Genomic DNA, 21,841 nt, shown 5'->3' on the forward strand with positions numbered 1-21,841 from the left:
TTGAAAAGCGTTTAGTTTAGGTTTTTTTTTTAAAGGTTGGAAAACAAACAAGTAGTTCCTGTGGAAGTATTGAGTTAGATACATACAGCCCACCCCCTAGCGTTTATTATTGTGGTCAAAGACTACTAAAGAGCTATGAATAATACAATGAGAAATTTACATGTCTCCATATGTAACACAATATTACAATTACGGTACTAGAGTGAGCACCAACATATTACACACATATAAGAGAATACATGAGTACTCTAAAGAGGATATGTCTGTAAATTCGTGTTTTACATGGTGTGCCTGCAACATATTCTGTATGTATGCGTTACGCGTCTATATTTAATTTCAGTTACCACGTTAAAGTATAACACTCTTTGGTTTTTATAACAGATCACAGCAATGCATGTTGCAGCTCATGTTAAAAAAATCATTAAAATGGTTACCTCCAGTTGTGTTAAAGAACAGGATTGCTAACATTTGAAAGTTATGCTATCATCCCCTTCACCCAAATCAACAACATGAAAATGGACACATCGTTGGACACTATTGGATACGACTGTAAGCAGCTCTTTCTCTTGTCTTCTAGTATGATGTAAGTGCTGTATTTATATTCAACTATTTATCTCACGTCTGTGTATCCCGACCTCTCTTCAAGCGCAGACCGTCTCCGCGGTATGCAACCACCCCGCGCGCTGTAATCTGAGAAAGTAATCGTGAGATTCTGTTTCTTTAAATCCTGGGATTGGTTTTGCTTGAAACTGAGATTTTCACTGCACAATCCCTGATTGAGCAAAAGGGCTTCCTCTGCAGGAAAGGAGGGGAATGCGCGCTTCATCCAGCTAAACCTCAGAACACATTAAGCAGCCTCTTGGCAAAAGGGGACGCGAACTGAATAACGTTTACGAAACAATTTTGAAAGAAGAAAAACATAATAAAAGAACCTGGAAAGATGACCGATACGTAGCTGTTGTGTCTTTCCTTGTTGCTGGGGATTTCTAGTAATGTGTTTTAATGTATATCTAGTGTGTAGCATCACTTTTAAAGGACTGTGATGATCTGAACACATTCTCCCTGACTATTTGGGTGCGTTTCCCAAAATGAATACAGCAGCAGGTAGGCTACGTGTCTGTTTTGTAATATGTTCTTATATTATTGTATTAATTTTGACACTGAAGTGGTAAAAGATATGCATTTATCAGTTTTATTTACATTAATTGTCTAAATTAAGACATCCGTAAATGCACCTGCGTTTGAACTGTGTATTAGTATTTGTTGTTTACTTAAAGATATCTTAAAAAATTAAACAGGTAAATGTTTGTTTTACTACACAAAGTTGGACTACTTCGTATCGTAAAGTTTAACTTTTAAAGCATGCTGTTTAGGTTTTGAAAGACCTGTAATATAATGTCAATTTCGTACAGTAATGGATGTCATTTAAAATCCAAATCAGACAGTAAATCATGTATGATTCGTAATCTCAGTTTATATTTCATTAAATGAAGAAAAGCTACATGATTAAGTTGATTTCTGAAGATTTTTATCCTAACAATAAATACTTTGCAAAAAGTTGAAAAACTAGAATACTAGAGAATAACGCAGCGGTGCAGCGACTGGTCGTCGTTTTCTACTTAAAAAATGTCGCACTCTGTTCTGTGGTGACAAGTGCCAGTCCGGAGCTAGTACAGTGTGCAATGACCTGCAGGGTACAAAATCGATAAATCTCCCGGGAGGTAGCTGTACCACAATTGCAATGCTGCGAAACGTCGAGACTCAACGCTCAATAAAGCTATACTGGAATTGCCATACTGCTTTAGTGGAGGTGAGGCTATACTGTATTACAGGATTATTATAATTGAAGTTTTACAGTTAGGTTTGTCATTTCTGAAATCGCATGCATTCTGAAACATAATAGTATTTTCGGTTTAGGAAAATACACCGTTTATGTTTATTCTCAGATTAAGCCGAACACAATGTAGCTTTATTAGGCTACATTTTAAAACAAACTATTGCCGACATTGCTTTTTCCCCCTTTATTATTATTATTATTATTATTATTATTATTATTATTTATTATTATCCGTAATGAAACTGATTTTTTGAGTGTTCTATTTTGAGGATCCTCAAAAAAAAAATTTAGTTTGTTTGTTTTGTTTTGTTTTTATGTTTTATTTTTTAATATTTTTATTGTCTTCATCCATACAAATGTCATAGGAACGGTATGTAATCACACTAAACATATCGGATAAATGAATACATGCATGTGTCGATTCTGATGCACACTCTATACTTAGTGTGTTTAGTTAATTAAGTGTAAAAAAAGAAAAACAAGTTAGCTTGTAAATATCGCAGCAGAAATGCGATTTTACATTTGACAACTAGTGCATCCATACAAGGCTGTACAATATATACAATAATGAATGTACAATTGTTTAAGTCGTGTATTTTGTGTTTACTGGTAACAGTTGATATATGGGTGTATTGTTAATGCAAGGCTGAAGTCGGTACCTGACTTCACTGTGGGAAAATGGTCTCTTAGTGTGAAACAGGAAACTCTCATAAGAACTCAGTACCGTAGTCTCACTTATACACCAAAAGTGAATATAAATCTTGACAGGATTTAAAAAAATAAATAAATAAATAAAACCTAATCATTTTACACTGAGCTATTTTTAAAACTTAGCTAGCACAATTAACCATCAATATAATGCACTTAAAATTGTCTGACCATTCTTTAAATAATGTTTTCTGTCAGAAGGGTATGCAGTATATAATATAGTGTACATCTACCAGTGTTTAAACCTATACTTGCAAGTTTATTATGCCAAGTAACCCACAGAAGGTCAGAAGGTTATAAATCTGCAAAGGCTATTAGTCTGAGCAACACACTGTTATAGTTGTGAATAATAATACAATTAAGTTATCACAATGTACAGTTAGTCTACTGCACTGTACTATAATCAAGGACCTTTATTTTTGGTTTTTATTTTATATAACATTTCCTGGGATTTTATCAGTGTTTGTTTAAAAACAAAAATTATTTTCAAGCATTTCTGGTTAAATATGGGGGTAATACTCAGGGGCGTTGTTAAAGCAGCTCTCCTGCTTCTGTTGATTGTGAATGCAAACCGTGTAAAGCTTCTGAAGTTAACCTGTATCACTATTTCAGTTCTAGTATGTTAAACAGCCTGTACAGAGCTGTATATACTGAATATACAGTGATGTATTTTCTTGATGTAAATCAGAATTTCCACATGTTGAGTGGGTGAAACTTCAGCTTACAATCAGAAAATACAGGTCTGTATCTTTTGTAAAATCCATAAATGTTTTGGTAAAAATCGTTATAACTACTGCTGGCCTCTACTAGAAAACGATAGAGTGCAGGCAGCCAATCACATTCCAGCTCGCATTCTATTAGACGGTAAATAACTGATGTAACATCAGCAAATCAGCTGTGATTGTAATATTTCATTTTCACTTCAAGCTTTGTCAGCCTATCAGCGTCCACTGTCAATTTGGTTTCTTTCCTGTAGGGAACATCAGCATATGGTTAGCACCTGGTTTGTTGTTAGTGGTCCCAAAACTGAACCTTTGTAGACTCAGAATGAACTCTGCAACACAACATTTTATGTTTCAATAAGAACAGCAATCAAGCTGAGCCCAGACAAATCAAAAAGCAACTTAAAAGGCAATTAAACATTTTTGAAGCAAACACATTTTAATTTTTTTTTTTTTTTTTTATTAAACTGTCAGGACTATTTACATTTCCCGCAGACGGGTACCCGACAAATGATCAATCCAGGTGTTCAATGTTGTCTTTAAAAGGAAAAGAACAATTATATCTTGATAGTCATAGTTTCACTATTGCCCTTGTCTAAAGTACTATTTATAGAACTAATAGTACCAGCTCCAATACTTTTAGTGATAGAATACTGCACAAATACTAAAGTATCAGATTCTAAAGTAAACCTATTGGCTGCTACAACCTTCTGTATGCTGTAAAGCAATACTGCATATAGAGTATACCTTGGGATGAAATGCCGACACTATTACCATGCAATTGGACCCTGATTTGGGGAGTGTCCCAAGCATTACCCCAGCATGTATCTATGCTGACAAAACACTGTGCAAATTGTTTTGCTTCACACCTTTCCTGTGTCCCGATAATAAAACAAGAAGGTAATGTCAAGTCAGGACAGAGGTTTCTGTAAACCCTGACCTTACTGCTCAAAGCAGCGCACTTCAAACAATTTCAAAACTGTCGCTAAGTAGGCTTGTTCTCCAAAATTCTCATTTTTCTAAATTTGCGTATCATTTGTGTGGTAAACAATTTAACCAAATTTGAGACCTAAATACTCAATAAGTAAACTTTTTTTCCCAGTCAAACCTATTTAATATATTATATATGTTTAGTATTTTTACAGTATTTTCTACATTAAAAACAGTATTGTAAAAAACAGTTTTAAGCAATTACTTTTTCAGGACTGGTGCCTCTCCCCAGTTACTAGGAATTAACACCATAATGTTTTATCTCAGCACTTTACACAAATGCTCTGAAATGTATTCAGTAAAATGTTATGTGTTGTTTTACTTTTCCTCACTAAACACTGCCAGTGTTCAGATATGGTGCACTCAAATGAAGCTGAGAATATATTTTTAATAATGAAGTGTTGAAACACAGACAGTTGGTTAATCTCTTCTCTTTCAGTGTGGCACAGGAGTAAGGCACGTGTGAGAGTTTGTTTGTTTTAAACTGTTTATTGGTATTGTAAATACAAACAGTGATTATTGATCAGCAAAAAGGCATTTCATTAAAATCATCAAAAAACTTTTGGAAAAACTTTAATCCAAGTAACCTTACAGAAATAAAATGTAAGATAACTAATAGTGTTCCAGCTTGTTTCACTGACATGGATTAGCATTAATATTAGACCTCTTTACCTAGGGCAACATTAGCTGGTCCAAAATTACTGGAACCAGCCATCACCGTGTTATAATAAAACATGTGTACACAATGTAGTTTACTGCTTCCTTTTACAGCAATCATGTTCTGCAGTTTTCAGCAACGTTATCTTCCCCAGACCTGTATACATTTTCTATATACAAGATATGACTTTATTTGTCATACTGTTTTTTTTTTAATAATACTCTGGATCTGATTATTTTCTACTCCTTTTCCAGATGATAAGAAGCCACCTCTAGCTCCGAAACCAAAGATTCTTGATCAACTAACCTCTAATTTGCCTTCATCCCTGATGTCAAGACCTTCATCTGCTTCCCGGGGACCAAAGCCTCCGATTGCTCCCAAACCAAAGTTGCTGCAGGATTCTGAAGAGAAATGTTGCTCGTATACAAACAATAACCTGAACAGGTGCACAAATGGAAAGTTACTGTGTTCTGAAGAAGAGTTCAATGAGGAAAATACATGCAGCACTCGTTCTGAGTCTGAGGGCTTCCAAATCATGGACGATGGGTACATTATGCTTCCTGACAGTGAGACTCTTACTAATGAAAGGGATGACAGTGATAATGAAGAGAGACAGTTGTTTGAGCTCTCTGCTGATGCTGAGGTGATCAATTCTACTGATAACATTGATGGAAATGGAGAGGTAGAATTGGAAGAGGCTGTTGAACCCGATCAGACTGAAGACACTGTATCATTAGAAACTGATGAAACTGCTGATGCAGAATCAACTAATAGAGTAGAGACTTGTATTGAACTTATAGAAAGTGTTGAAGCCTTGAATGATGACGGAACATCAGACACCGAGCACAGAGAGGAAGCTGAAGCTCTGAACTCAGGAATTGATTCACAGGATAATGATACAGGTGGCGAATCAGATCAAGATCTGGGAGAGGTTGCAGAGGATGTGGGCGATGAGGAAAACCAAAAAGATCCGATCTTAGATGACGACACATCATGTGGTATTAGTGAAGAGAACAACCCTAATCAATCTCCACCAGTTATTGAAGGATCTGGTGATTTAAATGAACAAACTGATCCTGAGAAAGAGGATCAGGAAAATATTGAAGATCTTTCAGTAAATGAGGAGTTTAACGATCAAGTTGTTGAACTGTGTGAAAATATGGTACCCCAAGAAGAAGAAACTCAGGATTATCTTGTCTTTTCTTCAAATGCTGAGAAGTTGCAGCTTGCAAAACAAATAGATCCTTGTTCTCTGATTCTTGATCCAAATGTATTGGATGAGACTGTTACTGTAGAACCTGATCTTTCACTTTCTGTGGGAGATGATGCGGCCACCATAGATATGGACAATGAAACCTATGTGTTGGAGGAATTTACAGAAAATGAAACTAATGATATTATGAACTTGGAGGATCAGGTAGATATGGAAAAAGCTGAAAATGTTGAGTCTTCGGATTTTCCATGTGATGTTTTCGAAGAGGAGCAAAGCTTACCTACCTTAGGAGATGACATTGTAGAAGATGACTCTACCCTGGAGGAGACTCATGCATTTATTGTTATGGAAAAGCCTTATCATGAATGTGAAGGTCTTGACCAAGAATTAGTATGTGAAAAAAAGGATGATGAGATATTTCCCAATGACACAGAGGAAAATGTATATAGCTTAGCGGGAACAGATGATTTACCCAATGAAAGTGCTAAAGCTGTGGACTGTAGTACAGTGGAAAATATTAACAATGTAAATACTTTACAAGATGAGGCTCTAAGCAAACTTGAAGAATTGGTTGTGGAACCAGAAGAGACAGAAACTGTGTGCACTGATGTTAATGATTACACAATCTGCAATCAGGACCATTATGGCCTCCAAGCAGAATTATGCACCGTTACATTGCCAGAAGACTTATCAGTAGATTACCTTTTTAACAGACCAGCACTGCTGGATGACTCAGAACTTTTTGGTGATGATAATGAAGGTCTTATAGTACCCTATATGGAAGACATAGAACAGGAAAAATCAGAGGATACCATCAGTGAGGAGCATGTGTACGAAGAGGCTGGACTAGACACAGAGGGTGAAAATCTAAACTTTATTGTTGTCGATAGAAAAACTATTGTAACAAGAACAAGGTCTTATTCTGGCAAAGTGCCTGGTTATGTGCCTGAAACGGTTCCAGAGGAATCTGATTTACAAAACACCAATGAATACTGCACGGTGGCCTTGGACAAAAGCGATCAACGTCTTGGTGAAAGTGAACAACTTGACATAAACAGAGCAATGCTGTCTAAGTCGAGGCGTTTTACTTTATACCCTAGGTCATACTCGGTTGAAGGTCGTGATATGCCAATGTCTGTTTACAAAGAAAATGATGGAGTGGAGAACTGTGGAATGAAGAGGAACGATGATAACCTTTCCCTACCTTGTGTTATCGGGTCCTCAGGCAGTTTCTCCCAAAGAAGCTACCTTTCCTCCAGTGGGATGTCAACTCCATCCTCAGTAGTTGATATTCCACCTCCTTTTGAACTAGCTTGCATAACCAAGAAGCCGGTCACTAAAAGCTCACCATCACTCCTAATGGAGAATGAGTCTCCAGACAAACCAAAAAAGAAAAAGTTGTCATTCAAGCGTTTCTTAACACTTCGGTTCAAGAAGAAGACAGAAAATAAGGTCCATGTAGACGTTAATGTTTCTTCATCTAGATCTTCTTCTGAGTCTAGTCATCAAGGGCCTTTAAGACTCCTGGAATTGGACAGGAGAAGTCTTGGCAGCTCGCCACAAATGAAGTCCCGGTCTGGAAAAGCACGGGCATCAGACTCACCATCTACTTTTCTGTTTTACAAGGATGGCAAGAGAAAAGGGGCCCACAAAACATTCAGTAGGAGTGTATCTAGAGTGGAGTCCTTTGAGGAAAGATCAAGACCTCCTTTTATGGCCCTTCCTTTGACAAAGCCAAGATCTATTTCTTTCCCAAACGCTGATACTTCAGATTATGAGAACATTCCAGCCATGAACTCTGACTACGAGAATATTCAGATTCAACCCAGGAGGCTGTCGAGAACAGGCACCTTTACAGAGTTCTTTGAGGATCCATGCAGAGCCCTGTCCTCTGCCAATGAGAATGATGGCTATGTAGACATGAGCAGCTTTAACGCTTTTGAAAGCAATCCTCAAACACCCGACCAGGAAACAGAAAGGTACTGTAAATTATTATGTAAGACCTGTTAGCTTTTTTCCAATTCAGGAGATTGAAAACTTCCTACGGTGGCTTTTATTTTTAAAATATACATTTGACTTTATTTATCATTTGTGATGGGCTGTCTCACCAAAGAAGTGCTTTCAACATAAAGAGAACAAAATATGGCTAACTGTCTTTAAAGGAAAATCGTCAATAAGAACACATTAAGAAACACAAATGTTCTGTAATGAAAGATTCAGTGAATCTGCTTGTTAGATGTTCTTTTGTCAATAAATTGATGTTTCACTTGTGACACCAGAATCTTGTTTGCAGATAATGATGCTCATACCTATCTTCGAATCACTAGCACATATTAAGAATTATTACTAAGCCTTCTAACACTAAATGAGAATTTAACATCTTAACTCAAACACTGTGTCTCAGATTACCTCTGCTAACCATATTAAGGCACTATAAACAATCATCCATTTGTTTTTCCATACATATTTCATGTACTTTTTCTTTTCTTTCAATTTTTGTAGTAATTCATGGTTTATATAATTGATAGGTATTCTTAACCTGTTCTATAAGCTATTGAGATCAAATTTTATATATATATATATATATATATATATATATATATATATATATATATATATATATATATATAGTGACACCAAAATATTGCAGTATGGTTTTTAATAGTCAATAATTTTACTGTATACAGATTTTTATATGTATGTGTTTGAATTTGGGTTAATGTTTTTGCAATGAATTAATGAATTAATGTAGAATGTATCGTGAATAGAAGATTACTAAATAATTTATGAATTGCTGACACTTCTTGCAATACCTCTTATTCCATATAATTACGTATCTTTAATGAGATTGTCCTTTAGGTATGTGCAAAAGAAAAATAATAAACATTAAAAAAAAAAAAAAATTACTCCAGTATTTAAACATCTGTGATTAGTGACAAATACAGTAATTTAGTTAGATGTTTCTATTCTAATAGGACATTCTAAGAATCTAATAGGATATTCTAAGGATATAATAGGATAGTCTAAGTTTCAAGTGCCACCAGTCTTGATATTTGTTTCCTGATTGCATTATCTGATCACTCGATGTCTAACCTGTGACATGCACCCTTGTCTGTGTCTCAAAACCCTTTATGTTACATTTCTAACGACATTCCTTATCAAACCAACAGCCCATATTTTAAACTGTTCAAAGTGTTCTTTAGCGTTATGAAACTAATTGCTACCCTCTAACCTCTGGGACTCATTTCATCCTAAAGCATATACATAACCCCTTTCTACATGTCAAGCTACAGCCAACAGGTAAAGCATGAAACGTATATATATATATATATATATATATATATATATATATATATATATATATATATATATATATATATATATATATAAAACCAGTGTTCTTCTTTGGGACGTGAAGCATGGTGTTCGCTACTGTATATAAAAATTGTTATTTACTGAACCTAAGCAAAATGAGTCCAGAAACCATACTGGCTCTACAAAGAACACACAGAAACATTTTTATCTATTGGTGTATAGCATTGGATCTTTGGAAACACTAACCCATACAACATATACAAATGTGAAATGTTTCCTTTAAAGACAGCTGGGGTTCCATTATTAATAAACAACGTGAAGGTTTATTAGTAATTTTTTGTTGAAGTGCAAATATTGTAAAAACTTAAATATTTGACACACAGCAATAGATCTTTAGTGTTATAAACAGACTACAGGAATCGAATTGAAAGCAGATTGTTAAAATTATTTGTACTGTATGCATCAATAAATGATAAAGCATTACAAAACAAAACACATAGCATCACGTATCAGATATTTAAGTACAGTTAGGTTGTTTATTTTTCACTTCAACTGAAAGGAGGTTTTATTTTGACCTCATTCATGCCTCAACACTATTGTGTAAATGTTGCAATAAAGATAAAGTTGCAAACACTTTCTCAGGAGAGAGACCATTGAAATTGTGGAAACCCCTAAAACATGACTATCTGTGGGCAGAGGAAGTTTTCTGTTTTCTTTTTATGGCTTTGTTTTTATATGCGGCTGTTTCTCAAAACTGAATCACGCAGCCATTGCCTGCTGCTATTAGGATATTTGTTTACAGACCTTTACTTGTTTTATCAAAAGCTGGAGAGCACTGTGTACAAATCTTTATTCCTGTATTATTAATGTAGCAAATTAATTTTAAACACAGTAAGAATTGTTTTGTTATTGTCTGTCTTCTATTAATGAACCACGGTGTTGTTCCCTCATGAAACTTTATTTCCTTTCTCTGAAAATCCTATTGCCGCATACTTTTGTGAAACTGTCCTGGGAGATTTACCCAAAAGAGAGTTCAGTGGTGGGATAGTCACTTTTTTTTAAGCAATCCTCAATCCAGGATATGGGAACACAAATACCAAAGCAGATGGTGTTTAAACATTTTCTATAACAGGTGTATTCAGAATGTGTTCTCCAACTTTCTTGAAAGGAACACTAGTCTTAAAATTACTCTGAATTTACAGCTATGACCAAAAGTTTTTGGCCAACAGAATTAACTAATTTTGTTTCATAAAGTCGAATGAAACAGGTATAATAATGCTACGTTAACATACTGAATTGCATACCGCTTTGTTGTTTTCCATATAAATTTTTAAATCTAACATGAAATCTAATGCTGTACTACTAATATGGCTTCTGGTAGACTTTTGCGATATCATTTAGTACTTTCTTTGATTACACAATGTTAAATAAAATATTTAAATTGTGTTCATATAGTTTTTATTTTTAATCCTAAAATTCTAGGTTATGGAAAACTTTTGGCCACAGCTCCATAGTCTTTAGATTAGCATACTCTTGATTTTCTTATTCTATCTTCGTCAATTTTCAGTGGCAGATTTGGTGCTCGGTATGTTTATTGTTAAAGTGCCCCATTAAAGAAGTGCCTATTAAAATGTTCTTCTGTTGAAAATCTTTTCGTTTTTGGCTTGTTGTTTTGTACTTCAGTTGAAATATGTAGATATTTCAAAGACAATGTTGTGTAAATGAAAAGTTGCTGGTATCTAATAACTATATCCTGGTACCTAATTGCTAAACGTGTTGTAATTCAAAGTCATTGGCATTTTAACTATTTGCATTAACGTAAATAAACTAAAGTGGAGTGCCAAAATAGTCTATAATCTTTATTAAGCAAATAACAGGCAAGAAAATATAATTCAAAGCTTTTGTTAACACTCTTAACCAGAAATGCTGTAACTCTGAGTACTGAAACCAGAAGAACCAACTGAAGAGGTGTCCCTTGTAAAAGTGTACCACGGAACATTTGCACAGTAATTGTAAAGTTTTCCCTCTTGCTTTTCCCATGGTTATACTACATACACTTTTGTTAGCTACAATTGCTTTAAGTGAGGCAGACACAATTACCAGGATTGGGGTTGGATACCATTATCACATAACTTGAATCAATATTTTGGCTTGAAACTCAGTATAACATTGCTGCATTTCTTTTTTCTTTGCTGGCAACATGTGTGAAAGTGGGGAAGAATGGGCAAAAAAAAATACAGTAAATCTGCCTGATGCCAAATCTTTCTTCATTTTTTAGGGCTTTTAGCTTTTATAATCCATGTGCATTGTACGTGAGTAAGGCAGTAACTTGTGGCATCCATACAAATAAATGGTACTGCTGAACTATTAAGTACTTTCGAGTAGCCTTTTGGTAGCTTTCATGTAACCATGTCAACACTGATAAAGTGGCATGAGTGCAATTCTTCATCAATAACAGTGGAAGAGCCCACTTGCATTGTCGCTTGTTACACTTGCATCGCTCTCGCTCTGTCTCTCTCGTGATCATGTGAAATACTAAGAGATTCGAAATGAAATGGAGAGCAGTCTCCATCTGGCATCATTGTTTCTTTGAATCTGTCTAAATGCACCGCTGTTGAGTGTGTTAGAGCTATGGGTGTGTAAAGTTTTCTTGGAAATACCTTGCTTGAAGGTGACACATTGATCGATCTATAGATATTGCTGCGTCAGCATTTTTTTTTTTATCAAAGGACATGTGGCTTAGAGGTAATGCAGGTCTTTGTCACAAGGGTTATCCAGTTTATTGACTATAGCTGCTGCTATTAATAGAATCCTTTCAAAGTCACAGTTTCTGTGGTGTGTGTTCAGTCTTCAGCTGTCTGAGGAACATCCTCCCTTTACATACACTGGGCCCTGGATTACATTTCCCTGTTCAGATTCCTATAAAGATGCTTGATTTATAGCCCTATCAATTAGCAAAATTCTAGTCAGTGTAAGTTTTGACAATACCATTTCTCTGATTGAAGCAACTACTGAACATTATTGCAGCCTGATTTTTATAGTCCCATTAGAAAGGATTTTTTTCCCCTGATATAAAAGTATAAGAAAAAGGAAAAAACACATTAACAAATACATGTTATATCTATACCTTTGTGTAAGTCAGGTGGAAAGTGACCCTTAATGTTATTGAATGATCACTAAATTAAATAAATTGTGTGTGTGTGTGTGTGTGTGTGTGTATATATACAGTGCCTATAGAAAGTCTACACTCCCTTGAACGTTTTTCACATTTTGTTGTGTCAGTGCCTTAGAGTTTCATTTATTTAAATGAGGATTTTTTTCCACTTATCTACACAACATACTCCACACTATTAAGGGGGAAAAAAGTTTTTATTGAGAAAAAAAAATTAGATATTAAAAACACAAAACTGAAAGATCATAATTGGATAAGTCTCAACCCCCGTGAGTTAATATTTGATGGAAAGAGTGCAGCAGGTTTTCCTCAAGGACTTTTCTGTACTTTGCTCCATTAATTTTCCATTCTATCCTGACAAGTGCCCCAGTCCCTGCTGATGAAAAACATTCCCATAACATAATGCTGCCACCACCATGCTTCACAATAGGGATGATGTATTTTGGGCAATGTGTTGGGTTTGTGCCAAACATAGCACTTTGCATTTAGGCCAAAAAGTCGCATTTTAGTTTCGTCAGACCACAAAACTTTGTGTTTTTTTGCATACTTCAAATGGGATTCAAGGTGGGCTTTCTTGAGTAATGGCTTCCTTCTTGCCACCCTACCATACAGGCCAGATTTGTGGAGTGCTTGGGATATTGTTGTCACATGCACACTTTGACTCATCTTGGCCATAAAAACAAGTAGCTCTTGCAAAGTTGCCATTGGCCTCTTGGTAGCCCCTCTGATCAGTCTCCTTCTTGCCCAGTCATCCAGTTTGGAGGGACGGCCTGATCTAGGCAGAGTCTTGGTGGTGCCAACACCTTCCACTTCTTAATAATCATCTTGAACATGCTCCAAGGGATATTTAAGGCCTTTGATAGTTTTTATACCCATCCCCTGATCTGTGCCTTTCAACAACTTTGTCCCGGAGTTCTTTTGAAGGTGCCTTGGTGCTTATCTTTGCTTTGAGATGCACTACCTAGTAAAGGGAACCTACATGAACTGCTGAATTTATCACAGGTGGAGGCCATTTAACTTGGTGTGTGATTTTGAAGGTGATTGGTTGCACCTGAGCTAATTTAGGATTGCTATTACAAGGGGGGTGGACACTTATCCAACCAAGCTTTTTTTCTACCAAAAATTCTGGAATATTTTTTCATTTGAAAGTTGAGGGGTAGGATGTGTAGATAAATGAAAAAAAAAAAAAACAATTTTAATGCATTTTAATTCCAGGCTATAAGGCAACAAAAGGTGACAATTTTGAAAGGGGGTGTAGACTTTCTATAGGCACTGTGTGTATATATATATATATATATATATATATATATATATATATATATATATATATATATATATATATATATATATATATACTTACTGTGGCTGTTTTCATATGAATAACTAAAGCATTCTTTTTTTGGCACTGTTAGTAGCATTATGGTATATCTGCAGCACACATTAGGTTGTCATTCACAACTAGTCTTAACTGACCTTAAATGTGTTTGGCTGCAAGCAAGCAGTTAAAAAGTGTAGAGTTTATCAGATATTAGCCAAATACAACCTGGCTGTAGCAGGCTAGGAGTTTCTGATAGAAGTTAGTGTTAAATCAAGGTCATTATTGTGTTTACTATATAGAGTGTGACAGAGGTCATTACCAATGCATAAGGGTCCCCATGTTTTGTATGAGGAGCCTAATCAAGGCATTGTTGTTCTGCACTGCTTTGGCATTCCTCCAATAGAACCCAGAAGTCAATTCAGAGGTCTTTTTTCTCTCAATATTGCTAAAGATTTCATTCAGTTCATTGCAGCATTCTTCAAGAAAGAAAGTCATTTTGTAATAAGACATATGCAGCTGCTTTTGTCCAATATAACCTAATCCCCTTCTGATAATAAAACTAATCTATTGACTCATCATTCAGCAACTGAAATGCCTTGAGGAAAGAACATATTATTCTTCCAGACAAGTCAAAAACAACTGATAAATTTAATTTAATGACCTCAAGTAGGCTGCTTAAACAAAAACCTTCTCTTAAAAATGAATATGAAATAGCCCTCAGATTAGCTCTTGCTAGCTTTAAAAATGACCTAATGTTGTTTATGTGATCATTTACTGTTGTGCCTAAAGGAAAGCCTAACTCTTGTAATAGCAATAATAAATGGGCTATGTTTTGTGCTAGTTTAAATGCATGAGATCTTTTTCTGGGTTGCAGTTGGTGTTATGCCTTTCGGTAAAAAAAAACAAAAAAACATGGTATCTAAATTGGAGCATACGTTTATTTTCACAGAGGGGGCTAATGTGAAAGTCATGTGTTTTAACAGCTAAAAAAAAAAAAAAAGGTCATCCAGTCTGTGAATCCCATTTCTCTCTCAGGATCTGCATTATAGCAGCTAAACTGAGCCATTTCCTAGACATCTGCGGACAGTATCATCAACTTACACCATAAACCTAGGTTTAGCAGCCCTGTTCTCCAGTGGAACTGTATGTTATTTGTAATTGGAAGTAGCTCCGTCATTCGACTTCTCATTTGTGAAAAATTGGTATAGAATTTAAAAAATTCATAAAGATCATTTCACATCTAGCCTGCCATGTTCCTTTCTGTTATATTAGGGTACAAAGCATTTCCCACAGTGTGACGTTTGAGTGGCTTGCCTGGTGAAAGCGTGGCATGGTGTGCCGGGTGAGTCATACGGTCAGGGAAGCTCAAGCTCATGTCCTGGCGGTACAGAATTGACGATCTTCACTGGGGATTCCAGATGTTTCCATGTTTGCTCTGATCAATGTACTCTTAATAAACAGTCACATCTTTTACTAATTCTAATATATTACAAATTATATAATAATGGCTCACTTCCCTTATATGCTCCAAAACGTTTACAGATAGCTATAACATAGTTGTGTTTTGGGTTAAAAAAAAAAAAAAAGGAAAAAATTCAACTGAGCGTTTAAGTGAGTGATTTTTATAAATTCTTCCCTATATAGTCACACAAAGCGGCATACTGTACACTATTTACTGACCTACATGGGGCTACAGCTCTAAATTCGCCTGCTTCCAGAGTGGTTTACTTTGCTTGTTATATCCATGGTTGCTTAGATATAATGTAGAGATACATAACCATTTGTAAGTTTTTCAGCGGTATTTAACACACAGCTTTTATAAGCAAGAATACAGAAATACAGTACCATTGAATATGTTGTTGCGATGTGTATTGTGTGATCATACGCAATGTGAAGTATCAGTCCTGTTTTTTCTTCTCAAGCTCTAAGCTAGTTTCACCATTGCTCTCCTAAGCCCTTAAAGTCGCTCTCTTAATTAATCCAGTCAATTACCCGACTGCAAGAGCGCACTTTATTAGCTTTTTAAGGGCTGACACTGGCAAAACAGTGACTGCTTTTTTAAGTGCAAGCTCTCATCCATTTCGTCTAATTGCTTCATTAGGACATAATTAATTGGTATTTCAGACTGAGGCAGCAGTATGAAAGACCCCTGCTTATTAACTCCCACCAGCGCAGTCAGTAAGACTATGGCCTTGTATCATAATTAGGAGCAGTGGTGACACACACGCTTACAATACAGTGTGTGTCTGTATTTAACACATTCCTTTCCTTTTTAGACACAACTGTAATACAAATTTGTTAGAACATCCCATTGCTTCTGTTGTTTCGATGTGTTGTACCTATGAAATCAAACCACAGTAACTGAACTTCTTGGAAAGTTTTTAAAATAGACAAACTAGTGATTGTTTAATGTCATTGATTACGTAACAACAGTAAGAGAAAAGGAACACATAGCCACAAATTGTAAACTACATGAGACTTTTTAAAAGTTGTTTAGAGGCCTAATTAAAGCATAAAGTGGTCTAGTATTTATACACGAGTGCCTTTTGTTTCTATATCATTGACTGAAAATTGAAATTCTCACACCATGAGGTTTTCGTGCTGGTGCAGTTGGTATATATATAAGATATAAGTGGCACAACTTGAGGTGTTATGTATACACTACTGTACCTTATATAGTATTCATACTAACACAATATTTCTGGTTGGTTGTTTTGCCGGTCAAGAGCAATGCTGCAGGGAAAATCTTTCGACATTTTCTGTTTTCCAGGAATTTCATTTTTTCAAGTCATCCTGGGCCAAAAAAAGGCCTCACTGATATTTATCCTTCATGTTTTTTTTTTTTTTCCTCAAACCTTCATTGCATTTATAAAACCAGCATGATTAGCTGAAAACCAATTCTGTCAAGTCTGAAACAAGTCATGGCTGTTGCTACGCTAAATATAAATATAGAAAAACAGTAATGGGCATTCAGTTTGATAAACTGTATTGCGCTTGGTTTTAAACTGATGTTCAACAATATCCATTACCCTACACAATAAAACATGATATACTGCACCGTGATGACCTCTGACACAGGTCTGTCTTACTCGTCTTACCAACAGCACATCTATATGATTGCTGTCTCTTTGAGACAGTGTCAAACACTACAAATACAAAAAGAGATACAGGAATATTAAAACATATTTTTTTGTCTCAAAAGGGCTGTTAACAATAGTGTGATACAGCATACCCAAAGTTGATCTTTAAGTGTAGCATTGCATTTGATTTGTCGAAACTAGACATCAGGTTATGGTGTGGGAAAAAAAAAAAAACTCTGCCTTTTCAGATTAGGAGGGAAATCTTTCAGGAAAATATGAATCTATTAATGATAGTTCAGCGTCCTTGTAATGGGAGCTGTTGACACAGTTTGATCTTCAGAGGCGATAAGCTCCCTGAATCCTTAACTGCTTTACTCGATTCATAGGCACGGCTGTGAGATTATATTATAGTTAGTTGGTCTTTTTGGTGTGTAATAATGTATTACACTGATCCTGTGATCAAAAGTGCAACAGTAAATAGATGCTTTTGTATAAATAAATGCTATCCCTGCCATTTCTTTTTTTCCATCAATATTAATACATATTATTATTGACGTATCACATTTATTAAATTTTAAAATCGTGACACATAACAAATTTGTGACCTTAATATATCATCACACTAGTGTTTAAATATCTGGTAGTCCTGTAATGTTAAAAATGGGTCAGTTTATTTCTTCAGGAACTAGGATTTAACGTTTTAAGTTAAATGAGAAACAAAATTTTAGGCTGAGGGCAGGAGTGCTACTTGACGGTTGCTAGTGGTGTCTTTGGCTCTAACAAATTCTGATTGACGCTGTGAAAATAGACACTTTCTTTTGTCTTTTGAAATAATGCTCTTTTCCAATTGACTTAACCAAGAATAAGCCAAAAAGTGTATGATTTCGATATGGATACAACTGAACTCATTCAGTAACAGGGTGCAGGTGATATTTATTTTTAGATCTCGCATACAAATCTTTTAAAATGTTGGTAGACAAGCAGTGCCATGTGTACTTGCGTGTAAAAGCCCTTCTTCTGTATCAGCAGTGCTGTGCTGTAGCTTTTGGCACAGCAGGGCCTGGGTGTGGGGCATCCTAACGTCAGCCGCTGTTAGTTCATTGCCAGGTCATCTCTGGGGAGGAAGTGCTCTGGCTCTGTTCTTCCACCTAGCTGTTTACAGGAAATGCGAGACAAGGGCCTTAGAACTGGGCTGTGGTGTCGTAGGGTGTGAAGCTCTTGGTGTAAAGTTGGAACAACACAAGCTGACGTGAGGTACTGGAATCCAGTAGTCATTTTGTTGTTGTTACAAATATAATCAGCCATCATTCACAAGTAGAGATCCATCAGACGCCTTGTACACCGTTTTACAAATGCTATTGAATACTGCAGCTGAAATCTATTGTCATAAAACAAAAACACACAAAAAAACATCTACCGGTACTGTTATAATTTTAGAACAGGCTGGGTTTACTGTTCCAGATTTAAGCACCATTTTAACCCATGAATTGCTTCGACAGTGCTAGATATTCTTTTGGAAGTGTAATGACTTTTAAAAAAAAAAAAAAACTTTTGCCAGTGTGTTACTGAGCCCCCTGCAGTGTTTACAATATGTTACTTTACATTTGCTGTATCCTGTGCTGTCCATATTGCAGGAATATATTTTTCAACATAATCCCAATTTATATTTTTATTCACACATTTGGGATCAGTATTTTTTTCAACTGTTACCCTGGAACATTCGCCAGAAAAAAGGTACATTTTCTTTGAATCGCCGCTGTGTATCCAGTTCATGCTGCCTCCTGCTACAGTGCTGGTGTATTGTGGAAACAGAAAACCAGCACTGTTACAGGAGGGAGCGTGATCTGGATACACTGCAATAAAAATATCTAGAGTCGGCAATATGTTTAAAAGCATAATGCTGCAATACAGAGAACATGGGACACAGCAAAGGTAACTTCATGTGTTTCTTGTAAACACTGCAAGGTGTTAAGGGCAATATACTGAAGTAGGTTGCATTTGTGTATAAGAAGATATAAGATTCAACTGCTGGAAAGAAAACATTTTCTGATCTAATTACACCATTGAATTGATACCCAGTGAAACAGTGACCAACGCAAGCTCTTGTATTGGATAGAGGTTCTGTGTGACATCCTGCTGCAGGATGGAGTGAAGTGGGGGTGAGTAGCTGCTCAATTAGTGTAAATGATTATGTAGCAGCATTGACTCACGACTGTACACACAACTAGTACAAAACCACAGGAACATAAGAAAATAAGGATATGTACAAACAAAGGGAGGCAATTCTGCCTTTCCTAGTAGCTTATTGATTTCAAAACTTCAAGTTGGGTCTTAAAGGAGCCAAGTGATTAACCACGTGACTAAGTAGTCCATTCCATACCCACACTCTGTGAAGAAGTGTCTCCTGCCCTCTGTCCTGTCCTAAGTTTATCTCTAATTAATTTCTATCTGTGTCTGTTCTCTAGTTGTGGTTTCTGTGCTGCGCTTAAAATATTGGTGCGGGTTAGCTTTGTAATAGGGATGAAACCAACATTTGCATAAAATACCAAACCAAATGGTATTGGCAAAAGATAAAACCAAAAATGATTTTATTTGTACAATGAAAAAGCATTGGCAGTCTCAGTGCTAAGCTGTGTTGCTGTGTGGTCCAGTGGTTAAAGGAAGGACTTGTAACCAGGAGGTCCCCAATTCAAATCCTGATCTCACTGACTTACTGTGTGACCCTGAGCAAGCCACTTATCCTCCACACCCTAGTCTCTGTAAGCCACCTTGGATAAAGGTATCTGATAAATAAACAAACAAACAATAATATTCATTTTCGATAAAAGGGATGTTGCGAACAAATATCTGGAAACTGCTTTTAAGTCAGATGTTTCAGTGAGCGAGTCAGTTTATTTTTATAAAGGTAACTTCAGTTACTGTTTATGTATTGATATTTGTTTAGTTTGTTTGATTACTTTGTAGCTGCAGCCTATCGGCATATTGATTGAATTCAAGTGTAAGTGCCTTATCCATAGTCATACGTATTACAGTAAGAGGCTATAATAAACCAGCATACTAAATGAGAACTGACGATTTTTGGTGTACTGGCTTTATTTTTTTGCTGACATAAATCTAGATGGCGTTTTAACTTAGAAGTGCTTCCTCATCAGAAACTATTTTAAAATGCTGCCAAACATCTCGCTCATTCATGAAGATTAAATAACTTCAGTATTGAAAAGCATGAGCTGCAGTTGTACAAGGGTAGAAGGAAAGTAATAAATAAAAAAAATGAAATATCTTTTAATACATTATTCTGTCTGCATTGTGTCTACTTGTGTAATACATTGTTATGAGTGATGCAGTAACTCTGTATTAAGCTTATTTGTCACAGTTTGAAAAATGTCTTGTGCAATAATGCTGTGACCCGTTCCCTTGGCTGCACAAGTGCACTTTGGTTTTTCTGTTTTAGACTTTTATTATGATTTTACCGAAAACCAAACCGATCATAACAGACTTGCATCCCTACTTTGTAGACGTCTTTTAAATCTTTAAAGATTTCAATCATTTCCCCCCTAATTCTTCTCTAGGAGTTCCGGGAAGAAATATCTATTTGGGGTCATGTACTGAGCGGGGTGCAGCAGGGACTGTGATAGAACCCTCACTCTTTCTTATATCTACATCAGTGACCTACAGTAGATAGGGAGATAATAAGCAAGCTTGTAAAATGTGCAGATGATACAAAGACAGGAAGGTGGACACCTATCCAGTGACCCAGGAAAGCTAAAAGGATACAGATTACAGAACTGGTATGAAACAGAAGTGACAGAACTGGAACAGGCCCACCAGGAGACAGAACTTGCTGTTGTAATAGTCTGGTCACTGTCAGCAACCAGACAGTATCAGGAAGCAATTCAAAAGGAATACAGAAGGCTTGGTTATGTAGATAAATGAGGCTGTATAATGTGCTGGTGAGATTGCACCTGGAATACTATGTTCAGTTGGGGTCCCTATGCTACAAATAAGACATTGCAGCACTTGAGAGAGTCCAGAGCAAACAGACTAATCCCAGGGCTTAAGAAAAGAAGTCATGGGACAGGAATCGATTTAGCCTGGAAAAAAGAAGGGTCAGAGAAGACCTGGTTGTTTTAAAAATCGTAAAAAGAGTTGACAAAGTTAACACTAGCTAGTACTTTAAGCACAATGCAGAGGACTTGGGACAGATGTTTGAGGGCCTGTTTAGTGCACAGAGAGTAATGAGTGAATGGAATAGGCTGCTATACCACATTGTTTATGCTAGAATATGTGGATGCTTTATTTATCTAACTACAGTAGGTAAATCAACTACCAGGAACTTGGGGAGCCTTACTGTTACACAATGTCTATCTCCTACAAAATGTGATGTAGACCCGTAAACCTGTATTGTATGTCACCCAATACACACACAAACACAGTGTAGCACTCTGCTTGTGTACAGCAGCAGCAATCCACTACTGTGTCTGGCACATATTACCACAACACAACAAGCCATTTCCAGACCAGGATATATAACCACAGCTGATAAACATAGCCCAATAGAAAAGGAATTTACCTCTGATCTTTGAGGTACCAGGATTGAATTCTGCTCTCGGAATTCATTTTTTATCAAAATCAAAAAGGGTTAATCATGCTACTGTATATAAACATATAAAAGTTTACCAAAGTAAATTTGCACAGTAATTTCCCATGCTTTTCCCATGGTTGCTTTTTCCACGTTTATACTTTGCATTTACCATAGTTTACCATCATGTGCCACGTTTATTAATATGCTTTATCATACCTTTCTAGGCCTTTCAATAAATGCCCATGC

At 36.0% G+C, this 21,841-nt stretch overlaps 1 protein-coding gene across 1 annotated transcript in view; it reads left to right on the top strand.

The window, feature by feature from the left end:
* The first annotated feature begins 852 nt into the window (after window positions 1–852).
* Window positions 853–21,841, top strand: part of LOC121328724 (FYVE, RhoGEF and PH domain-containing protein 5-like) — a 64,712-nt gene continuing 43,723 nt past the window's right edge. The window contains exons 1-2 of the mRNA XM_041273723.1: window positions 853–1,104; window positions 5,170–8,107. Coding sequence (XP_041129657.1) covers window positions 1,089–1,104; window positions 5,170–8,107 — 2,954 coding nt within the window. The 5' untranslated portion in view covers window positions 853–1,088. The remainder of the gene's footprint in view (window positions 1,105–5,169; window positions 8,108–21,841) is intronic.

The sequence above is a fragment of the Polyodon spathula genome, chromosome 16 (genome assembly GCF_017654505.1).
Source record: "Polyodon spathula isolate WHYD16114869_AA chromosome 16, ASM1765450v1, whole genome shotgun sequence".
Classification (NCBI taxonomy): Eukaryota; Metazoa; Chordata; class Actinopteri; order Acipenseriformes; family Polyodontidae; genus Polyodon; species Polyodon spathula.